Here is a 24214-nt window from a genome sequence, read left to right as displayed (position 1 = left end):
CCGGGGCCAGACGTGTGAGACAGCAGTGATAACACCCATGCCACCGTTCTGCGCAGTCACTAGTTCAAAGAGGGAAGAAGTCCAAGAGGTCAAACTAGTGAGAGGGGAGTGGTCTGTGTTCAAAACCAACAGCAGTCCACAGGGCTCAGTGCTGGGGTCCTTGCTATTTGTGGTGTACATCAATGATCAAAAAGTTCACAGATGACTTCCAGTGGTGGCCATGGAGTGAGTGGTCGCACATTTGGTGGCTCCTCCTCGAGGTGGAATTGTTTGGTCCTCTTCACCCGATATAGGGGGTGTTTGCTGGTGCAAGATAGAAATTCTCCTCCTGTAGGGCATGTCTATGGTTTATCTAACCTGGGGGCAGCGACCATGGGCAGCAGGCTGGCCGAGAGGAATTCTGAAGTGCGGCAGAGGGAAAGATGCCGGAAAGCTCTGGGGAGTTCGTGGAATCATAGAATTTACAGAGCAGAAGGTGCCCATTCGGCCCATTGAGTCTGCACCGGCTCTTTGAAAGAGCATCCTACCCAAGCCCACACCTCCAACCTATCCTCATAACCCAGTAACCCGACCCAACATTAAGAGCAATTTTGGACACTTATGGCAATTTATCATGGCCAATCCACCTAACCTGCACATCTTTGGACTGTGGGAGGAAACCGGAGCACCCGGAGGAAACCCACGCACACACGGGGAGGATGTGCAGACTCCGCACAGACAGTGACCCAAGCCGGAATCGAACCTGGAACCCTGGAGCTGTGAAGCAATTGTGCTATCCACAATGCTACCGTGCTGCCCAGGCAGTTGATGCCGGGGGAGCTCTGGGGAGTTGATGCCAGGGGAGCTCCGGGGAGTTGATCCCGGGGGAGCTCCGGGGAGTTGATCCCGGGGGAGCTCCAGGGAGTTGATCCCGGGGGAGCTCCGGGGAGTTGATCCCGGGGGAGCTCCGGGGAGTTGATCCTAGGGGAGCTCCAGGGAGTTGATCCCGGGGGAGCTCCGGGGAGTTGATCCCGGGGGAGCTCCGGGGAGTTGATCCCAGGGGAGCTCCGGGGAATTGATCCTAGGGGAGCTCCGGGGAGTTGATCCCGGGAGAGCTCCGGGGAGTTGATGCCGGGGGAGCTCCGGGGAGTTGATCCCGGGGGAGCTCCGGGGAGTTGATCCCGGGGGAGCTCCGGGGAGTTGATGCCGGGGGAGCTCCGGGGAGTTGATCCCGGGGGAGCTCCGGGGAGTTGATCCCGGGGGAGCTCCGGGGAGTTGATGCCGGGGGGAGCTCCGGGGAGTTGATCCCGGGGGAGCTCCGGGGAGTTGATCCCGGGGGAGCTCCGGGGAGTTGATCCCGGGGTGCTCCGGGGAGTTGATCCCGGGGGAGCTCCGGGGAGTTGATCCCGGGGGAGCGCCGGGGAGTTGATCCTAGGGGAGCTCCGGGGAGTTGATCCCGGGGGAGCTCTAGGGAGTTGACCCCGGGGGAGCTCCGGGGAGTTGATGCTGGGGGAGCTCCGGGGAGTTGATCCTAGGGGAGCTCCGGGGAGTTGATCCCGGGGGAGCTCCGGGGAGTTGATGCCGGGGGAGCTCCGGGGAGTTGATCCTAGGGGAGCTCCGGGGAGTTGATCCCAGGGGAGCTCTGGGGAGTTGATTCCGGGGGAGCTCCGGGGAGTTGATCCTAGGGGAGCTCCGGGGAGTTGATCCTGGGTGAGCTCCGGGGAGTTGATCCTAGGGGAGCTCCGGGGAGTTGATCCCGGGGGAGCTCCGGGGAGTTGATCCTAGGGGGGCTCCGGGGAGTTGATCCCAGGGGAGCTCTGGGGAGTTGATTCCGGGGCAGCTCCGGGGAGTTGATCCTAGGGGAGCTCCGGGAGTTGATCCCGGGGGAGCTCCGGGGAGATGATCCCAGGGGTGCTCCGGGGAGTTGATCCTAGGGGAGCTCCGGGCAGTTGATCCCGGGGGTGCTCCGGGGAGTTGATCCCGGGGGAGCTCCGGGGAGTTGATCCTAGGGGAGCTCCGGGGAGTTGATCCCGGGTGAGCTCCGGGGAGTTGATCCTAGGGGAGCTCCGGGGAGTTGATCCCGGGGGAGCTCCGGGGAGTTGATCCTAGGGGGGCTCCGGGGAGTTGATCCCAGGGGAGCTCTGGGGAGTTGATTCCGGGGCAGCTCCGGGGAGTTGATCCTAGGGGAGCTCCGGGGAGTTGATCCCGGGGGTGCTCCGGGGAGTTGATCCTAGGGGAGCTCCGGGCAGTTGATCCCGGGGGTGCTCCGGGGAGTTGATCCCGGGGGAGCTCCGGGGAGTTGATCCTGAGGGAGCTCCGGGGAGTTGATCCTGGGGCAGCTCCGGGGAGTTGATCCTAGGGGAGCTCCGGGGAGTTGATCCCGGGGGAGCTCCGGGGAGTTGTTCCCGGGGGAGCTCCGGGGAGTTGATCCCGGGGGTGCTCCGGGGAGTTGATCCCGGGGGAGCTCCGGGGAGTTGATCCCGGGGGAGCTCCGGGGAGTTGATCCTAGGGGAGCTCCGGGGAGTTGATCCCGGGGAGCTCTAGGGAGTTGACCCCGGGGGAGCTCCGGGGAGTTGATGCCGGGGGAGCTCAGGGGAGTTGATCCTAGGGGAGCTCCGGGGAGTTGATCCCGGGGGAGCACCGGGGAGTTGATGCCGGGGGAGCTCCGGGGAGTTGATCCTAGGGGAGCTCCGGGGAGTTGATCCCAGGGGAGCTCTGGGGAGTTGATTCCGGGGGAGCTCCGGGCAGTTGATCCTAGGGGAGCTCCGGGGAGTTGATCCCGGGGGAGCTCCGGGGAGTTGATCCCGGGGGTGCTCCGGGGAGTTGATCCCGGGGGAGCTCCGGGGAGTTGATCCTGAGGGAGCTCCGGGGAGTTGATCCTAGGGGAGCTCCGGGGAGTTGATCCTAGGGGAGCTCCGGGGAGTTGATCCCGGGGGAGCTCCGGGGAGTTGATCCCAGGGGAGCTCCGGCGAGTTAATCCTAGGGGAGCTCCGGGGAGTTGATCCCGGGGGAGCTCCGGGGAGTTGATCCCGGGGGTGCTCCGGGGAGTTGATCCCGGGGGTGCTCCGGGGAGTTGATCCCGGGGGAGCTCCGGGGAGTTGATCCTGAGGGAGCTCCGGGGATTTGATCCTAGGGGAGCTCCGGGGAGTTGATCCGAGGGACCTCCGGGGAGTTGATCCCGGGGGAGCTCCGGGGAGTTGATCCCGGGGGTGCTCCGGGGAGTTGATCCTAGGGGAGCTCCGGGCAGTTGATCCCAGGGGTGCTCCGGAGAGTTGATGCCGGGGGAGCTCCGGGGAGTTGATCCCGGGGAAGCTCCGGGGAGTTGATGCCGGGGGAGCTCCGGGGAGTTGATCCCGGGGGAGCTCCGGGGAGTTGATCCTGGGGGAGCTCCGGGGAGTTGATCCCAGGGGAGCTCCGGGGAGTTGATGCCGGGGAGCTCCGGGGAGTTGATGCCGGGGGAGCTCCGGGCAGTTGATCCTAGGGGAGCTCCGGGGAGTTGATCCCGGGTGAGCTCCGGGGAGTTGATCCTAGGGGAGCTCCGGGGAGTTGATCCCGGGGGAGCTCCGGGGAGTTGATCCCGGGGGAGCTCCGGGGAGTTAATCCTAGGGGAGCTCCGGGGAGTTGATCCCGGGGGAGCTCCGGGGAGTTGATCCCGGGGGTGCTCCGGGGAGTTGATCCCGGGGGAGCTCCGGGGAGTTGATCCTGAGGGAGCTCCGGGGAGTTGATCCTAGGGGAGCTCCGGGGAGTTGATCCCGGGGGAGCTCCGGGGAGTTGATCCCGGGGGAGCTCCGGGGAGTTAATCCTAGGGGAGCTCCGGGGAGTTGATCCCGGGGGAGCTCCGGGGAGTTGATCCCGGGGGTGCTCCGGGGAGTTGATCCCGGGGGTGCTCCGGGGAGTTGATCCCGGGGGAGCTCCGGGGAGTTGATCCTGAGGGAGCTCCGGGGATTTGATCCTAGGGGAGCTCCGGGGAGTTGATCCTGGGGGACCTCCGGGGAGTTGATCCCGGGGGAGCTCCGGGGAGTTGATCCCGGGGGTGCTCCGGGGAGTTGATCCTAGGGGAGCTCCGGGCAGTTGATCCCAGGGGTGCTCCGGAGAGTTGATGCCGGTGGAGCTCCGGGGAGTTGATCCCGGGGAAGCTCCGGGGAGTTGATGCCGGGGAGCTCCGGGGAGTTGATCCCGGGGGAGCTCCGGGGAGTTGATCCTGGGGGAGCTCCGGGGAGTTGATCCCAGGGGAGCTCCGGGGAGTTGATGCCGGGGGAGCTCCGGGGAGTTGATGCCGGGGGAGCTCCGGGGAGTTGATCCCGGGGGAGCTCCGGGGAGTTGATCCTGGGGGAGCTCCGGGGAGTTGATCCTGAGGGAGCTCCGGGGAGTTGATGCCGGGAGAGCTCCGGGGAGTTGATGCCGGGGAAGCTCCGGGGAGTTGATCCCGGGGGAGCTCCGGGGAGTTGATCCTGGGGGAGCTCCGGGGAGTTGATCCCAGGGGAGCTCCGGGGAGTTGATGCCGGGGGAGCTCCGGGGAGTTGATCCCGGGGGAGCTCCGAGGAGTTGATCCTGGGGGAGCTCCGGGGAGTTGATCCTAGGGGAGCTCCGGGGAGTTGATGCCGGGGGAGCTCCGGGGAGTTGATGCCGGGGGAGCTCCGGGGAGTTGATCCCGGGGGAGCTCCGGGGAGTTGATCCTGGGGGAGCTCCGGGGAGTTGATCCTGAGGGAGCTCCGGGGAGTTGATGCCGGGAGAGCTCCGGGGAGTTGATGCCCAGTGGTCTAGGGAGCAATTGATGGTTATTTTAACGCCAAGTTCTAGCAATCAAGGCGGCCATTGAGAGAGTGGAGCAGAGGCTGGAGGCACAGGGTTCAGTGCACTAGAAGGTGGAGGAGTCGGTGGTGGATCATGAGGACAGGTTGACCTCATTGGAGGTGGACATGGTGCTCGAAGTGGAGGGCAAGAAGTTGAAGGAGAAGGTGCAGGACCTGGAGAATCATTCCAGGAGACAGAATCTCCGGATTGTGGAGTTGCCTGAGGGGATTGAAGGACGCAGGCCACAGAGTGTGTGGCAAAGATATTTAAGAAGATGGTTGGGGAGGGGGTGTTTGACCGTCCTCTGAAAGTGGTTCGAGTGCACAACGCATTGAGGAGGAAGCCGAAGGTGGGGGGGAACAGCTGAGGGAGATGATGATGCGGTTGCATCATTTTCTGGAGAAAGAGAAGATTCTGTGGTGAACGAAGGAGATGAGAGAGTGTAACCTGGGAAGGAAATGTGGTGCGCATCGACCAGGACTTGGGTGCGGAGTTGGATTTGGGCAGGGATATATGGACTGTTGTTTAAGGCGAGTGTTTGGACTAGCAGGGTCCGCTCGGAGTACTTTTAGTTGCACCAGGGAATGAGGCAGGGGTGTCAGCTCTCCCCGCTGCTCTTGGCCCTGGCGATGGCACTTAGGGTCCCGCGGAGATGGAGGGGCATTGAGTGATGGGGGCGTGGAGCACCGAGTTTCTTTGTACACGGTCAGTCTCCTGCTGTATATTTCAGACCCTGTCGGAGCTTTGACAGCATCCTGGGGATTTTGGGGTAGTTTAACCTCTTTTCGGGTATAAGCTCAACATGGGGAAAAGTGCGATGTTCCCGATTAATGCCCGGGGGCAGCAGAGGAGTTGGGGGTGGGGGGCTGCTGCTTCGATTGTAGGGGCGCCTTGTTGTTACCTTGGGATACAAGTGGTGCGGGGTTGAATTTGGTGCAGTTAGTGGAGGGAATAAAGTCGGACTTTAAGAGGTGGGGGATGCGCTGCCGTTGTCATTGGCTGGTAAGGTCCAAACGGTAAACATGATGGTGTTACCAAAGTTTCTGTTTGTATTTTATAACCTCCCGATCTTTCTGTCCAAACCTTTTTTTAGGGAGGTTAATGGGATAATTTTGCAGTTTCTGTGGGTGGGTGTGGCTCCTAGGAGGGTGTTCTTGGACAGGGATCATTGAGGGGGGGGGGGGGAGGCGGGGGTTAGTGTTGCTGAACTTGCAAAACGATTATTGGACAGCAAACATTGCAATGGTTCGGAAAAAGACGGTGGGGGAGCGGTTGGTGTGGGGCGGATGGAGGCGGTCTCATGTAAAGGGACCAGTTTGAGGGCACAATTGCCGGCCCCCCTTCCATTCTCACCGGCCAGGTACTCCATGAGCCCGGTGGTGGAATCAGTGTTGAGGGTGCGGAACTAGTGCCGATAGCATTTTGGAATTAAAGGCGTGTTCCTGTGGCCGCCGATTTGCAACAGTCATAGGTTTCCCCGGCGGGGTAGTGGCGGCACGTGGGGATAGAATATTTTAAGGATTTGTTTGTTGGAGGGAGGGAGGTTTGCAGACCTGGAGGAGCTGGAGGGGGCGTACCCGTTACCGAAGGGGAATGGGTTCAGGTATCTGCCGGTCAGGGACTTCATGAGGAAGGAGGTGCCGTTGTTTAGAACATAGAACATAGAACATAGAACAATACAGCGCAGTACAGGCCCTTCGGCCCACGATGTTGCACCGAAACAAAAGCCATCTAACCTACACTATGCCATTATCATCCATATGTTTATCCAATAAACTTTTAAATGCCCTCAATGTTGGCGAGTTCACTACTGTAGCAGGTAGGGCATTCCACGGCCTCACTACTCTTTGCGTAAAGAACCTACCTCTGACCTCTGTCCTATATCTATTACCCCTCAGTTTAAAGCTATGTCCCCTCGTGCCAGCCATTTCCATCCCCGGGAGAAGGCTCTCACTGTCCACCCTATCCAACCCCCTGATCATTTTGTATGCCTCGATTAAGTCTCCTCTTAACCTTCTTCTCTCCAACGAAAACAACCTCAAGTCCATCAGCCTTTCCTCATTAGATTTTCCCTCCATACCAGGCAACATCCTGGTAAATCTCCTCTGCACCCGCTCCAAAGCCTCCACGTCCTTCCTATAATGCGGTGACCAGAACTGTACGCAATACTCCAAATGCGGCCGTACCAGAGTTCTGTACAGCTGCAACATGACCTCCCGACTCCGGAACTCAATCCCTCTACCAATAAAGGCCAACACTCCATAGGCCTTCTTCACAACCCTAACAACCTGGGTGGCAACTTTCAGGGATCTATGTACATGGACACCTAGATCCCTCTGCTCATCCACACTTTCAAGAACTTTACCATTAGCCAAATATTCCACATTCCTGTTATTCCTTCCAAAGTGAATCACCTCACACTTCTCTACATTAAACTCCATTTGCCACCTCTCAGCCCAGCTCTGCAGCTTATCTATATCCCTCTGTAACCTGCTACATCCTTCCACACTATCGACAACACCACCGACTTTAGTATCGTCTGCAAATTTACTCACCCACCCTTCTGCGCCTTCCTCTAGGTCATTGATAAAAATGACAAACAGCAACGGCCCCAGAACAGATCCTTGTGGTACTCCACTTGTGACTGTACTCCATTCTGAACATTCCCCATCAACCACCACCCTCTGTCTTCTTTCAGCTAGCCAATTTCTGATCCACATCTCTAAATCACCCTCAATCCCCAGCCTCCGTATTTTTTGCAATAGCCTACCGTGGGGAACCTTATCAAACGCTTTGGTGGTATCCCCCTCGGTGCCGCAGGACAAACTCCTGTCCAAGGGGGAAATGGGAGAGGGCAGGGTCTCGGATATATATGGGGTACTGTTAAAGAGAGAGAGTGCCCCAGTGGAGGAGGTTAGGTGTAAGCGGGAGGAGGATCTGGGGGTGTGTGGGGGGGCGGAAAGCGTTGGGGGCTGGAGTGTGGAGTGAATCTCTGCGAAGTGTTAATGCTTCCTCGACGTGTGTAAGATTAAGTCTCATCCAGTTCAAAGTGGTACACAGGGCCCACATGACAGTGTCCAGGATGAATCGGTTCTTTCTAGGGGTGGAGGTTAGATGTGGGCGATGTGCGAGGAGGCTGGCGAATCATGCCCAGCTGTTTTGGCCGTATCCGATGGGGTTTTTTGGGGATTTTGGGGTGTTTTGGACTGGATTTGCAGACATAATATTGAAGATTCTGGGGGTAACGGTAGCTCCGTGTCCGGAGATGGCAATATTCGGTGTGTCGGAGGGTCTGGGAGTCCAGGTGGGGAGAGAGGCCGATGTGTTGGCCTTTGCCTCCTTGATAGCCCGGAGACGGATTCTGTTGGGCTGGTGGGACTCTGAGCCGCCGAGCGCGGGGGTGTGGGTGAGGGATTTGGCAGAGTTCCTGCACTTAGAGAAAATCAAGTTCACCATAAGGGTGTGTGATGAATGGTTACTGTACCCTTAACACCATGTAGGTGATGCCCCTTTAAGACCGGGTTTGGAACCCTGGGAGACTTTGCCTCTGGCTCCGCCCACCAGGGAGCCATATAGAAGGTGACGCCCTGTAGGCGGCACCCAGTAAGCACACGTCTTGGCAGCAGGCTAGTTCTCTGATTATTAAAGCCTTCATTTACCATTCCACACGCCCGTGTGGTTATTGAGGGTACTACAATTTAATAAGCAGATTACGTTCGGATGGACGCCGGTCTCCAGCCAGAAAAGCTCAACCTGGAAGCACGGACACTGGAGGCCAAAGAAATTTTTAAGTACTGGCTCCGCTGCTTCGAAGCCTACCTGGAATCCTCAGAAACTCCCGTCCTAGGGCCTCGCAAGCTGCGCCCACTCCACGCCCGGGTAAGCCATAGAATCTCCTCCATGATCGAGAAAGCGACCACTTACGACGAGGCGATCGAGATCCTGCGAAAGCGCTTCGTCAAACCCATAAATGAGGTACATGCACGGCACCTGCTCTCTACCTGCCGGCAGCGCTCAGGGGGAATGCTGGACGAGTACGTGGAAAATCTCACCGCACTCGCCAGGAACTGCAACCATCAGGATGTGACGGGGGAAGTCCACATGAACCTGCACATCCGAGACGCCTTCGTGTCCGGCATCCGTTCGACCTATATCAGGCAGCAACTCCTCAAAATGGAGCTAGAGACCTTCAGGACACGGTAACGCTCGCCACCTCACTGGAAGTGGCCCGCCACAACCTAGGCACGAACTCCGTGGACCCTGCGAGCGCCCCTCGGACATCCCCAGACTCGGCCACACTACGGGCCTGCGCCGCGCGGCGACCCACCCAGACCGGGGCACACCGTGCTATTTCTGTGGGCAGGGCCAGCACCCACGCCCACGCTGCCCAGCCCGCTGCGCCACCTGCAGCGACTGCGGAAAGAAGGGGCATTTCGCCAGGGTCTACCTGGCCAGGCCCAAGGCCAAGAAAGAAAAAGCTCACCAGGCCCGAAAATCGAGCTCACAGGCCCGCAGGCCCCACAACGCGGCTGCGCACCGACCGGGCACGCCCCTTTCTGACGCGTTATCGGCCTCGTGCGAGTCATGGGGGTGGCCATCTTGGCGGCAGCCATCTTGTAGACCCGACAGGTGCGACCGAAAGCGGCGGCCATTTTGTGAATCCGACTCGGCTGAGGACTCGGACTGCCCGCAACTGGGAGCAATCACCCTCGACCAATCGCGGCCAAAACACCTGCAGAATTCCATGATGCAGGTCCAGGTCAACGGCCGTGACACTCCCTGCCTCTTCGACTCCGGGGGCACGAAGAGCTTTATCCACCCAGAAATGGTAAGGCGCTGCTCCTTGCGCACCTATCCCGCTTTCCAAACCATAGCCCTCGTCTCCGGGTCCCACTCGGTCCAAATCAGGGGATATTGTATTGCGGATCTCGCGATCCAGGGCGCCGAATACGCTCGTTTCAAGCTCCATATCCTCCCTCACCTCTGTGCCCCCTGCTGCTCGGTCTGCATTCCAATGCAGCCACCGAAGCCTGACCCTGAAGTTCGGTGGACCCTTGCCCCCCCTCACAGTATGCAGCCTTGCGACACTTAAAGTTGCACCCCCCTCACTATTCGCAAACCTCACCCCCGACTGTAAGCCAGTCGCCACCAGGAGCCGGCGCTACAGTGCCCAAGATATGACTTTTATCAAGTCAGAGGTCCAGCGTTTACTGGGAGAGGGGGTCATCGAGGCTAGCAACAGCCCCTGGAGAGCATAAGCGGTGGTAGTACGGTCCGGGGAAAAGAATCGGATGGTCGTGGACTACAGCCAGACCATAAACCGCGTCACGCAGCTCGATGCGTACCCCCTTCCCTGCATAGCAGAGATGGTCAATCGGATCGCTCAATACCGTGTATTCTCCACTGTCGACCTCAAATCCGCCTACCACCAGCTCCCTACCCGACCGAAATACAGCCTCTATACTGCTTTCGAAGCAGCCGGCCGGCTCTTCCACTTCCTCAGGGTCCCCTTTGGCATCACAAATGGGGTCTCCATCTTCCAGAGGGCGATGGACCAAATGGTGGACCAGTACGGCCTGCGGGCTACTTACCCGTCCTTGGACAATGTCACCATCTGCGGCCATGATCAGCAGGACCATGACGTGAACCTTGAAAAGTTCCTCCAGACCGCCCGAGCCCTTAACCTGACCTACAACAAGGAAAAATGCGTTTTCCACACAACCCGACTAGCCATCCTCGGCTACCTCGTGGAAAACAGGGTCCTAGGTCCCGACCCCGACCGCATGTGCCCCCTTAAGGAACTTCCCCCGTAGCCTCAAGGCCCTCAAACGGTGCTTGGGGCTTTTCTCCTTTTACGCCCAGTGGGTCCCCAGATATGCGGACAAAGCCCGCCCACTCCTAAAGACCACGACATTTCCCCTGACGGCTGAGGCCCGGTCGGTCTTCAGTCGCATCAAGGCCGACATCATCAAGGCCGCTATGCATGCGGTGGACAAAACCATCCCTTTCCAGGTAGAGAGCGATGCGCCAGACATCGTCCTGGCTGCTACCCTCAACCAGGCAGGCAGACCAGTAGCGTTCTTCTCCCGAACCCTCACCGCCTCCGAGATTCGGCACTCTGCAGTCGAAAAGGAGGCACAAGCTATTGTGGAGGCTGTGCGGCACTGGAGGCACTACTTAGCCGATAGGAGGTTCACCCTCGTTACCGACCAATGGTCGGTCGCCTTCATGCACAACGGGGCAAAATTAAAAATGATAAAATCTTGAGGTGGAGGATCGAACTCTCCACCTACAATATTAAGTATCTCCACCTACAATATTAAGTATACGATATTAAGTATCGTCCTGGGGAGCTGAACAAGCCCCCAGATGCCCTGTCCCGCGGCACGTGCGCCAACGCGCAGGAGGACCGCCTGCGGGCCATCGACAATGACCTCTGTCACCCGGGGGGTTATCCGGCTCGCCCACTTTATCAAGTCCCGCAACCTACCTTACTCCACCAAGGAGGTCCAGGCCATGACCAGGGCCTGCCAGATCTGCGCGGAGTGCAAATCGCACTTCTACCGGCCAGACAAGGCTCGCCTTGTCAAGGCCTCGGGGCCCTTTGAGCGACTAAGCGTGGACTTCAAAGGTCCCCTCACATCCACCAACCGCAATATCTACTTCCTAACCGACATCGACGAGTTCTCCGGCTTCCCATTCGCCATTCCCTGCACCGACATGACCTCAGCCACGGTGATTAAGGCACTGCACAGCATCTTCACCCCGTTTGTGTTCTCCGCTTATATCCACAGCGACCGGGGTACATCGTTCATGAGCGATGAACTGCGTCAGTATCTGCTCAGCAAGGACATCGCCTCAAGCAGAACGACCAGTTATAACCTGCGGGGAAATGGGCAAGTGGAGAGGGAGAACGCGACAGTTTGGAAGGCTGTCCTTCTGGCCCTATGGTCGCGAGGTCTCCCAACCAGCCGCTGGCAGGAGGTCCTACCCAACGCCCTCCACTCCATTAGGTTGCTCCTCTGCACGGCCACGAATGACGCCCCTCACAACCGCTTGTTTGTCTTCCCCAGGAAGTCCACCTCCGGGGTCTCGCTTCCACCTTGGCTGACGACTCCGGGACCTATTCTTCTCCGGAGGCACGCGAGGAGCCGTAAAACGGACCCCATGGTCGAGCGGGTCCGATTACTACATGCGAACCCCCGATACGCCTACATCGAGCACCCCGGCGGCAGGCAAGACACGGTTTCCCTCAGGGATCTGGCACCCACTGGTTTCCCCACTGATGCCCCCCCCAGACCCCCACTCCGTTGGTAGACACCAATCGCACCCCCCCCCCCCCAGCGCCCCCCCACTCCACACTCCCCGCCAGCGCCGGCACCACTACCCCCAGCCCCAGCTATTCCCCCTGCCTCCCGACCCCCTACCCCGACCCGGACCAAAGCTCTGGCCACCGTGCTCCCGGATGTACCCTCACCAAAGACGTCCGTGTCCGCCGCACCACCGCCCGAGCTGAGAAGGTCGACGAGGACGATCAGGTCGCCAAAAAGAACAGACATGTGATTCCACTTCACCCCAGATGGACCTTTCTTTTTTTTTAAACAGAGGGTGAATGTGATGAATGGTTACTCTACCCTTAACATCATGTAGGTGATGCCCCTTTAAGACCGGGTTTGGAACCCTGGGGGACTCCGCCTCCAGCTCCGCCCACCAGGGAGCCGTATATAAGGTGACGCCCTGTAGGCGGCACCCAGTAAGCACACGTCCCGGCAGCAGGCTAGTTCTCTGCTTATTAAAGCCTTCATTTACCATTCCACACTCTCGTGTCGTTATTGAGGGTACTACAGGGTGGGGGCAGAGGAGGCGTTCATCGGCTTCTTTAAGGAGCATCGAGTCGTCAGCGGGGGGCGGGGGTTTATTTCAGTTCAGGTTGAGTTAAATGTTAAAAAAGGGGGAGGGGTAGACACCAGGGGGGCAGCGGGTGGAGTGGTGGGGGGGGGGGGGGGGGAGATTTCTCAGGGGTTGTAAGGATGTTGTTGCCAAGGTTGTTTTTTGTGTTTCTTCTTTGTTATCTATATGTTTGAAAAAGCTTCCAATCTAATGTTTTTCAACAAAGTTTGCGGATGATACAAAACTTGGTAAGGCAATAAATAGCGGAGAGAGGTAGCTGCAGAGTGCAGGAGGATATGAATGGACTGGTCAGGTGGGCAGAGCAGAGGCAGATGGAATTCAACCCGGAAAAGGGTGAGGTGATGCACATGGGGAGGGTTAACAAGGCCGAGGGGCACACTATGTGGTAGGACCCTGGAAAGTACTGAAGATCAGAGGGACCTTTTAATGCATATGCACAGATCCCGGAAGGTGGCAGGGCAGGCAGGTAGGTGGCTAAGGCTTGTGGGATACTCGCAATTATTAGCCGAGGCATAGAATACAAGAGCAGGGAGGTCATGTGGAGCTGTATAAAACGCTGCTTAGGCCACAGCTGCAGAACTGTGTGCATCTCTGGTCACCACACTATCGGAAGGATGTGATTGCACTGGAGAGGGTGCAGAGGAGATTCACCAGGCTGCTGCCTGGGGTGGAGGGTCTGAGCTATGAGGAAAGATTGGATTGGCTGAGGTTGTTTTCCTCGGAGCAGCGAGGGTTGAGAGATGTGTCAGGTTATGAGGGGATAGATAGAAAGACAATTTTTCCATTAATAGAGGAGGCAACAACCAGGGTGCATAAATAAAGCGAGGAGTTGAGAATCCTTTTTCACCAGAGTGTGGTGGGAATCTGGAACTCACTGCCTGGAAGGGTGGTTCAGTCAGAAACTCTGGGAACATTCAAGAAGTATTTAGATATTTATTTGCGTTATTGTAACCTCCAGGGCCATAGAGCGAGCGCTAGAAAATGGGATTAATGTAGTCCGATCACTGTTGACTAACACGGACACAATAGAATCATAGAATTCCCACAGTGCAGAAGGAGGACATTTGGCCCATTGAGTTTGCACCGACCCTCTGAATGTCCACCCCACCCTAAGCCTGTAACCCCATAAGTTAACCTGAACTTCCTGGACACAAACGGGCACTAATTTATCATGGCCAATCCACCTAACCTACACATCTTTGGACTGTGGGAGGAAACCAGAGCACCCGGAGGAAACCCACGCAGACACAGGGAGAACGTGCAGACTCCGCACAGACAGTGACCCGAGGTCAGAATTGAACCTGGGCCCCAGGAGCTGTGAGGTATCAGTGCCAACCACTGTGCGACCGGCCTGCCTCAGTGAGACAGCAGTGCTAACCACTGTGCCGCTGTGTCGCCCAGTGAGACAGCCGTGCTAACCACTGTGCCGCTGTGTCGCCCAGTGAGACAGCAGTGCTAACCACTGTGCCACCCAGTGAGACAGCAGTGCTAACCACTGTGCCACTGTGTTGCCCGGTGAGACAGCAGTGCTAACCACTGTGCTGCCACCGACATAAGGAAGCCTGTCCAGAATCTCGTACTTGATTCTCGTCGCCAATGTGGTAATCCAGGAGACGCGCAAACAGGTTTATTTTAACTCAAAAGATAAAGCTGCTACTAGGGGGAAAAACACAAATATCCCAGCGCGGGACGATCGGAGCTCCTGGTCTGTGCCTGGGAGCAGCATTTAAAGGCCTCAGTAACCAGTGCCACCTGGGCAGGGCTCCGCCCGCTACCATGGGAACTCGTACTCGATGGGTTCCACGGGTAGATATGCCGTGGTCCTCGTGAGGGATATCACATTCTGACACCAGTACTGGGGAAAGTGGAAGCTTGTACTAAGTGTGGTAGAGTGGCTTCAGAGGAAATAGTGCGGGCATGAGATCAAATTTGGGAAAATATGATAAATTAAATATGGAAGACAAGGCAAGGGAGCAATAAGGACGATTAGAGAGGGCCGGAAGGAACAGAGGACAAACCGAAGAGTGTCAGCCAGCAAGATGAGAAATTGCAGAAAACAGGAAAAGATAGAACTAAAGGCTCTGTGTGGCTGACACTGAAATCGGGAAACGCAATTGGGCAGAGAATAGGTTCGCGGTGGGTGCTGATTTGCCGCAAGATTGCAACTCTCCGTCACCTCGACAGTGGCGTCGATGCGTTCCGGAACAGTACAGTAAACACCGTTTGCACATTATTAGCGGGTCCGACTTGGTATTCTCCAGGGTCTCCGCGATATTCTGACTCTGATGGGCCAAGTTCCCGATGTGCGGTTCACTTGTGCGTTTAAAAATCGTGGATCCGGCATCGTGGCTGATGAGGGAGAGAGAGGGGGTCGAAAGAGAGAGGAACGACTGTGGTCTGTCCGGCCGGACACTGGCCAGGCTCGCTGGGGTGGTGGGGGGGGGGGGGGGGGCCTGTCAGGGCGGGGAGGGAGGGGGGTGGGGGTGACGGGAGAACAGGCCGAGAGGCCGGGGTGACCCCCCCCATGGGACTGGGCGATGTCGAACCGGCATTACCGCGGCCTGCAAGGCGGCCATCTTGCAGCGCATTCCAATAACCACCTACCTTGGCCCCTGGTTCTGCAGAGTGACACCAGCCGCATGGGTGCTCCCACTGCCCCCCCCCCCACTCACACCCAACCTTCCACCAAACCCACCCACTCAGCCGTCACCCGCCATCGACCCACCCAGAGAAACTCTCACAGTCGCCCCTACGGGGGCAGTACCACCCGACAGTACCTCAGCAGCAGGAATGGGCGCCAGGGCCAGAGATCCCACGGTGCCAGCCCCCGACGGGACAAGGAGTGCGGAGGTGTGGGGGGGGGGGGGCATGCGGGGGCAGATCCTGCAGTGCCAACCAAAGCCACCATGTTAAGTAATGGGTTAAGAGTTAAGTAATGCATTAAGAGACATTGCAATTAGTTGTCTCATTTATGTTAAGTATCCAATGATTGACACTGATATGTAAAGGGGCTTCAGGTGACCCTTGTGTCGGGTGGTGAGTTGTTAGAGTTTTGTGCAGAGGCTGTGGAAGTGAAATAAATGGTGTTTGGTGAAAAGGAACAGGACTTTTGATTTTTCATACAACGGTAACTAAAACGTATAACACACCATGTACCCCATTGGACCTGGTTGGGGACGGGGTTCGCACCATGCTAACATGTCGGCCCTTCACCCCTGCAGATGATGGATATTGGAATTCAATCAGTAATGGTGGCCTACCTCCTAGGCGGTGTAGCCCTGGGGGATGCATGCAACTCCGCAGAGGAACAGGAGGCAGCCGCCCAGGATGGAGAGCTAGCCGCTCAACAGGCTGAAGAGGAGGAGGTGCCAAGGAGACGCCGCATGAGGCCCCGTGTGTACCGGCACTGCCAGTCATTCGAGGAGCTGCCGGCCCGGGCATGCCGTCGAAGACTCTGGCTGAGCAGGGAGACAGTGCGACACATCTGCCAGGTGATGGCACACCTGACACCGCGGGGTATGGGAGAGGACACCCGCTCCCGGTGATCGTCAATGTGACGGTCGCCCTGAACCTTTGCACGATGGGATCGTTCCAGGGACCGAGTGGGGACCAGTCCGGGATCTCACAGACCTCGGTGCACAGGTGCATCCGCACCGTCACGGAGGCCCTATATGCCCAGGCGAATCAATACATCCATTTCAATGTGGACCGAGCCCACCAGGATGCCCGGGCAGCAGGGTTCACCACCATCGATGGGATACCCCGGGTTCAGGGAGTTATCAACAGGATGCATGTTCCCCTACGATCACCTGCGGATAACAGGCCGCTCTACATAAACCAAAAGGTGTTTCACTCGATGAACATGCAGATGATATGTGACCATCAGATGCGTATCATTCACGTCTACGCCCGATACCCAGGCAGTGTGCACAACACCGTCATCCTAGCACACTCAATGATTCTTGACATGTTTGAGATGACCACGGCCTGGGGGGTTGGCTCCTGGGTGACAGGGGTTAACTACTGCGGCTATGGCTGGTGATCCTATGTGGAGGCCACAGGCCGACACGGAGACCCGCTACAATGATGCCCATACAACAACCTGGGGCATGATCAAGCGTGCTTCAGCCTCCTGAAGATGCGGTCCAGTATGATGCTGAGAGGGTCGCCCACATCGTGGCGGCCTGCTGTGTCCTCCACAACATTGCTCAGCTGAAGGGTGATGTGCTTGATGAGGAGGAGGAACGCCAATCCTCCTCTGATAAGGAGGATGAGGGGGAGGGCGAGGATGGGCAGGACATGGGGCTCAGGCAGGCACGGGAGGCTGCACGACATGTGCACCAGGGCCAACGCGCACGGGACGCTCTGATCGCCTCCAGTTTCACCAATTGGAGGGTGGGGTGGCTAGGGACATGGACGCTGCATTTCAACCCCACACCCCCTCATTCCCACCCCTGGCGACCCTCCACCTGCACCCCCTCCGTGATACGTACCTGCCCATTATGGGTTGGGGGGCCCTGGATTGGCACTAATAGCGGGTCTGGTCCATGGGATGGGGGTGCTCCTCATCGTATGACAATGTCTGACTCCTGCCCACAGTAGCACTTTCCACAGTCCACCTGGGTGATCCCTGCATGGGAAGCCGCCACACCGGGTTCCTGACTGCTGAGACCACACGTCCACCGCGCGGTCAGGAACTCGGCCCTTTGGTGACGGAGCATTGGGCGAGGGCCTTCCGATGATGCGCCAATGCCGTTCCAACAGCGTGCGGCGCGTGACGCGATGACACCATTTCGGAGGGGGTGGAGAATAGAAAACCGGGGTCAGACTGGCACTGCCGATTTGGGTGCGGAAGGGATTCCCAACCTGATCGCCGATTACGACAAGGGGTTGTGAATCTTTGGAACTCTCTTCCTCAGAGAGTGGTGGAGTCAGGGTCAATAAATATTTTTAAGGCTGCGATACATTGGTTGTTGATGAACAAGGGAGTCAAAGGTTTTCAGGTGTAGTTGGGAATGTGAAGTTGTGTCCATGGTTAGATCAACCATGATTGTAGTGAATGGGAGTGGGGTTCAGGGACCAAATGGCTAACTCCTGCTGCTAATTTGAATGTTTATATGGGAGTAACATATGTTCGCATATTAAAGAAAAAAAGCATTACCAACGATGAAACATGATGTAAAATGCCTGATCCTGTAGGAGGAAATAGAATTGCTTTATCTCCGTGTGATGCCCCCTGCAGCAACTATATTCAAATTCTTGGTATTAAACCAAATCTCATTCCATGCTGCTGAACCCAGAGTTGTGCAGCTTCAGTCCTGTTGGGGTGAATCAGCCACTCAGGGTCCATCAGATTAAAATGTTCTGAATGCTTGTTTACCACAGCTGAAAAAATCTCCAGATCAGGTTAGAATTAAGGAAGAACGTAAAATGTTTTAAAAGACCTTCTCGTTCAAACTTCACTGATTATAATCTTTCCCCAGCAGACCCTCCAACCTCAGATTCTCAAAATTCTTTTCCAAAACCCACAACATTCGAAAGAAAGTGTAAAAATACTGCAGCTGTGAAAATCCTCAATCACCTGTTTCAGCCGATCTTTATTGCGTTGCATAATCTTCAAAACATAATTCGTTCTCTGACCCTTGCTGGTGAATTCGACATGACCGGTCAGACCTTCTAATTCAACCTGGATGCGGGCACACAGAACATTGCTCATTGACACAGATTCATTCTCAAATATGTTCACTTTCAAAACGATTTCATACTTACATTTTATCTCACACTTCCTAACTGTGATACAGCTTCTGCTAATTTTACACAAAGTCACTTAAAGCTTGTGTATATGGAGTTCCTAACCTTCCTCAGGTAAATCTCAATATCACATTGTGCCCCAACAACTTCCTTTCCATTTAGCCAGCACCTTCCACCTTATTGTGGTTGGGTTGTTATTAGAAATGCTTATCCACCAGAATGACAACATAAAAAAGATAGAATAAAACTTTAAATCTGGGATTGATATATTTTTGTCAACTGAAGGTATTAAGGGATATGGGGTAATGGATGGTTTATGCAGTTGGCTCAGTGAATGGCAGAGCAGGCTCAAGACTCACTGACCTCTTCCAGTTTCAATCTTCCTATGTTCTACAAACACTGGATCAAGTGCACACACATTTACAAGGAAGTCAGGACTTTTTACACAATGAGTTGTTGTGACCAAACACTGCCTTCTTCTTGCATATGACATCTTGCAGCTTTACAAGTTGGACAGCGAGGTGTCTTGTTCAGTGGATTGCATTGAATTGTTGTCGATCACATTCATTCTGCTGCTGATGGCCCACAGCCTCATGGACGCCCAGTCTTGAGTTGCTAGATCTGTTCGAAGTCTATCCCATTTAGCACGGTGCTAGTGCCACACAACACGATGGAGGCTATCCTCAATGTGAAGACGGGACTTTGTCTCCACCAGGACAGTGTGGTGACTGACCACTTTTACCGACAGTGTCATGGACAGATGTATCTGCAGCAGGCAGGTTGGTGAGGATGAGGTCAAGTATGTTTTTCCCTCTTGTTGGTTCCCTCACCACCTGCTGCAGTCCCAGTCTCGCAGCTGTGTCCTTTAGGACCCGGCCAGCTCGGTCTGTGGGGTACAACCGAGCCACTCTTGGTGATGGACATGGAAGTCCCCACCCAGAGTATATTCTGCGTCCTTGTCACCCTCAATGATTCCTCCAAGTGGTGTTCAACATGGAGGAGAACTGATACATCAGCTGAGGGAGATGGCCTGTAGTAATCAGCAGGAGGTTTTGTTGCAGATATTCGACCTGAAGCCATGAGACTTCATGGGGTCCAGTGTCGATGTTGAGGACTCCCAGGGTAACTCCCTCTCGACTGTATCCCACTGTACCCCCACCTCTGCTGGGTCAGTCCTGCCGGTGATACAGGACATGCCCAGGAATGGTGATAGTGGTGTCTGGGACACAGTCAGTTTTTATGTTCTTCGCTAGTTTACTTTCAAACTGTAATTTCCGCTTCTTAATACATCCCTTGGTCTGCCTTTGTTGAATTTTAAACTGTTCCCAATCCTCCGGTCTATTGCTTTTCCTTACTAATTTGTATGCCTCTTCTTTGAATCCAATGCTATCTCTAATTTCCCTTGTAGGCTGTGGTTTGGCCACAGTTCCCTTTCTACTCTTGCGCCAAATAGGAATAAACAGCTTTTGGAGTTCACCTATTCGTTCCTTGAATGCTGCCATTGCCTGTCCGCTGTCCCCCCGTTTCAGTAATGTTTCCCAGTCCGTCACAGCCAGCTCATGTCTCACACCATCATAGTTACCTTTAACTACCTCACTATCCACCATGCCAGAACGAAGAGTCCACAGATCCTGGGGACTTTCCAATGTGGCAAAGTGGAAACATTAATATAAAAACTCAAACTTACAACTCCACAGAAGGAGGAAGCAAACTGGGGCAAGGTAATGATGCCTATTAGTGGTGAATAGCCCCTGCCCCTACTCCACCCATTTGATTGACTTGACAGCTCAGAGAGAATCCAAAAGTGGGAGTTGTGGGAGTGACGCTTCCTCCAATATTGAGCAGCATTGGGCCTTCACGCAAGGGAGTGGAGGCACTACGTCAGCTTGTTTCTTTATGCTGAGGGTCCAGTAACAAATGCCGTTCTCCTGAGGTAGGGGTGAAAGAGTTGACTACGACTCAGGGCCATCAACAAACATTTTAGCCCAAAGTGATACTTAGTAATAAACCAAAGGTCCCAATGACATTTGAATTATTTCTCATTGACAACCTCGCTAGCTACTGTGGATACAGGTTGTATAAGCTAATCAATTGAGCACTAATTGGCAGCAGACGGTGTGGTGATGTGCATCAATGTAAATGCATGTAGGCTAGCTAGACACTAGAGGGAGCACCAGTGACATCACACACACACATTCAACCAATTGATCAAGTAGATAGGACACGACCAATAGACATTCACGATTAACAAGGAGGTGACACGACCACAGGGGGGCATTACACCAACCCATATATAAAGGACACCACACACATGATCTTCCTCTTTCCAGTGGAGACAGTCAGTGAGAACAGACACAGGGTTGATTCAATATTAGACCCACCGCGTGGATTGCAGCAACTGGTTAGTCAGTCTGGGTAGCTATAGTAGGATTAGCAGTAGTGTCGAACCCGAGTAATAGAAGTGTAAATAGTTTAATAAACGTGTTGAAGTTATCTCCACGTCTGAACCTTCCTTTGTCAAGTGCACCACAAGGAAGCCGCTTATGTTGCACCTACAACAATACAATCAGACGGGACTTCACTCCATACAGGGAGGCAGTGGCACAGTGGTATTGTTGCTGGATTAGTAATGCAGAGACCCAGAGTCATTCTCTGGGGACCCGGGTTCGAAACATGCCATGGCAGATGGTGAAATTTGAATTCAACAAAAAAATCTGGAATTAAAAGTCTAATGGTGACCATGAAACCATTGTTGTAAAAACAAATCTGGTTCTCTAATGTCCTTTCGGGAAGGAAATCTGCCGTGCTTACCTGGTCTGGCCTACACGTGACTCCAGACCCACAGTGATTGACTCTTAAATGCCCTCAGGGATGGGCAGTAAATGTTGGTTCAATCAGCAACTCCCATGAACGAATAAGAAAAAACTTTGATGGCGATCCCACCTCGGGGAGCTGTTGGCCAATCAGATTAGCCGCCAGTTCTCCAGGCACAGTGCTGCAGTGGCCAGAAGAGGAACTGCATCATCATACCTGAGACAAAGTCCTGCGACTGCACTTTTGCTCAGTACCAGGGGGCCCATGGAGGCGGGGTTAGGGAATGTCCTGGGGGCCACAGTGGGGGCGATCCCAGTGTCGGGGGGGGGGGGGGGGCGGGTAGGTTGGTGGGGTTGGGGGTGGGGTACAGAGAGGCCCAAGCTCCCTGGCCACTGAGGGGAGGGACTCCACAATCTGGAGGGACCTTCAGGTTGAGGCGGCAAACTTCCCGCCCGAGACCAAGAACAACGCTATGGGCAAGAACAAAGAAACAAAGAACAAAGAAATGTACAGCACAGGAACAGGCCCTTCGGCCCTCCAAGCCCGTGCCGACCATGCTGCCCGACTAAACTACAATCTTCTACACTTCCTGGGTCCGTATCCCTCTATTCCCATCCTATTCATGTATTTGTCAAGATGCCCCTTAAATGTCACTATCGTCCCTGCTTCCACTACCTCCTCCGGTAGCGAGTTCCAGGCACCCACTACCCTCTGCGTAAAAAACTTGCCTCGTACATCTACTCTAAACCTTGCCCCTCTCACCTTAAACCTATGCCCCCTAGTAATTGACCCCTCTACCCTGGGGAAAAGCCTCTGACTATCCACTCTGTCTATGCCCCTCATAATTTTGTAGACCTCTATCAGGTCTCCCCTCAACCTCCTTCGTTCCAGTGAGAACAAACCGAGTTTATTCAACCACTCCTCATACCTAATGCCCTCCATACCAGGCAACATTCTGGTAAATCTCTTCTGCATCCTCTCTAAAGCCTCCACATCCTTCTGGCAGTGTGGCGACGAGAATTGAACACTATACTCCAAGTGTGGCCTAACTAAGGTTCTATACAGCTGCAACATGACTTGCCAATTCTTATACTCAATGCCCCGGCCAATGAAGGCAAGCATGCCGTATGCCTTCTTGACTACCTTCTCCACCTGTGTTGCCCCTTTCAATGACCTGTGGACCTGTACTCCTAGATCTCTTTGACTTTCAATACTCTTGAGGGTTCTACCATTCACTGTATATTCCCTACCTGCATTAGACCTTCCAAAATGCATCACCTCACATTTGTCCGGATTAAACTCCATCTGCCATCTCTCCGCCCAAGTCTCCAAACTATCCAAATCCTGCTGTATCCTCTGACAGTCCTCATCGCTATCCGCAATTCCACCAACCTTTGTGTCGTCTGCAAACTTACTAATCAGACCAGTTACATTTTCCTCCAAATCATTTATATATATTACAAAGAGCAAAGGTCCCAGCACTGATCCCTGCGGAACACCACTGGTCACAGCCCTCCAATTAGAAAAGCATCCCTCCATTGCTACCCTCTGCCTTCTATGGCCTAGCCAGTTCTGTATCCACCTTGCCAGCTCACCCCTGATCCCGTGTGACTTCACCTTTTGTACTAGTCTACCATGAGGGACATAGAACATAGAACATAGAACATAGAACAATACAGTGCAGTACAGGCCCTTCGGCCCACGATGTTGCACCGAAACAAAAGCCATCTAACATACACTATGCCATTATCATCCATATGTTTATCCAATAAACTTTTAAATGCCCTCAATGTTGGCGAGTTCACTACTGTAGCAGGTAGGGCATTCCACGGCCTCACTACTCTTTGCGTAAAGAACCTACCTCTGACCTCTGTCCTATATCTATTACCCCTCAGTTTAAAGTTATGTCCCCTCGTGCCAGCCATATCCACCCGCGGGAGAAGGCTCTCACTGTCCACCCTATCCAACCCCCTGATCATTTTGTATGCCTCTATTAAGTCTCCTCTTAACCTTCTTCTCTCCAACGAAAACAACCTCAAGTCCATCAGCCTTTCCTCATAAGATTTTCCCTCCATACCAGGCAACATCCTGGTAAATCTCCTCTGCACCCGCTCCAAAGCCTCCACGTCCTTCCTATAATGCGGTGACCAGAACTGTACGCAATACTCCAAATGCGGCCGTACCAGAGTTCTGTACAGCTGCAACATGACCTCCCGACTCCGGAACTCAATCCCTCTACCAATAAAGGCCAACACTCCATAGGCCTTCTTCACAACCCTATCAACCTGGGTGGCAACTTTCAGGGATCTATTTACATGGACACCTAGATCCCTCTGCTCATCCACACTTTCAAGAACTTTACCATTAGCCAAATATTCCGCATTCCTGTTATTCCTTCCAAAGTGAATCACCTCACACTTCTCTACATTAAACTCCATTTGCCACCTCTCAGCCCAGCTCTGCAGCTTATCTATATCCCTCTGTAACCTGCTACATCCTTCCACACTATCGACAACACCACCGACTTTAGTATCGTCTCACCCACCCTCCTGCGCCTTCCTCTAGGTCATTGATAAAAATGACAAACAGCAACGGCCCCAGAACAGATCCTTGTGGTACTCCACTTGTGACTGTACTCCATTCTGAACATTTCCCATCAACCACCACCCTCTGTCTTCTTTCAGCTAGCCAATTTCTGATCCACATCTCTAAATCACCGTCAATCCCCAGCCTCCGTATTTTTTGCAATAGCCTACCGTGGGGAACCTTATCAAACGCTTTGCTGAAATCCATATACACCACATCAACTGCTCTACCCTCGTCTACCTGTTCAGTCAAAGGCCTTACTGAAGTCCATATAGACACCATACACTGCCCTACCTGCATCAATCATCTTAGTGACCTCCTCAAAAAACTCTATCAAGTTAGTGAGACACGACCTCCCCTTCACAAAACCACAAAACAC

General features: G+C 54.9%; 1 protein-coding gene across 1 annotated transcript in view; it reads right to left on the bottom strand.

The window, feature by feature from the left end:
- grik4 (glutamate receptor, ionotropic, kainate 4) overlaps positions 1–24214 on the bottom strand; it is a 229470-nt gene that overhangs the window by 81512 nt on the left and 123744 nt on the right. Inside the window, exon 10 of the mRNA XM_072487735.1 lies at positions 18266–18370. Within this exon, the coding sequence (XP_072343836.1) occupies positions 18266–18370 (105 nt within the window). The remainder of the gene's footprint in view (positions 1–18265; positions 18371–24214) is intronic.

Source organism: Scyliorhinus torazame, chromosome 21 (genome assembly GCF_047496885.1).
Source record: "Scyliorhinus torazame isolate Kashiwa2021f chromosome 21, sScyTor2.1, whole genome shotgun sequence".
NCBI classification, from domain to species: Eukaryota; Metazoa; Chordata; class Chondrichthyes; order Carcharhiniformes; family Scyliorhinidae; genus Scyliorhinus; species Scyliorhinus torazame.
Note: the sequence above shows the minus strand (reverse complement) of the source record. Positions and strands in the feature narration are given on the sequence as shown.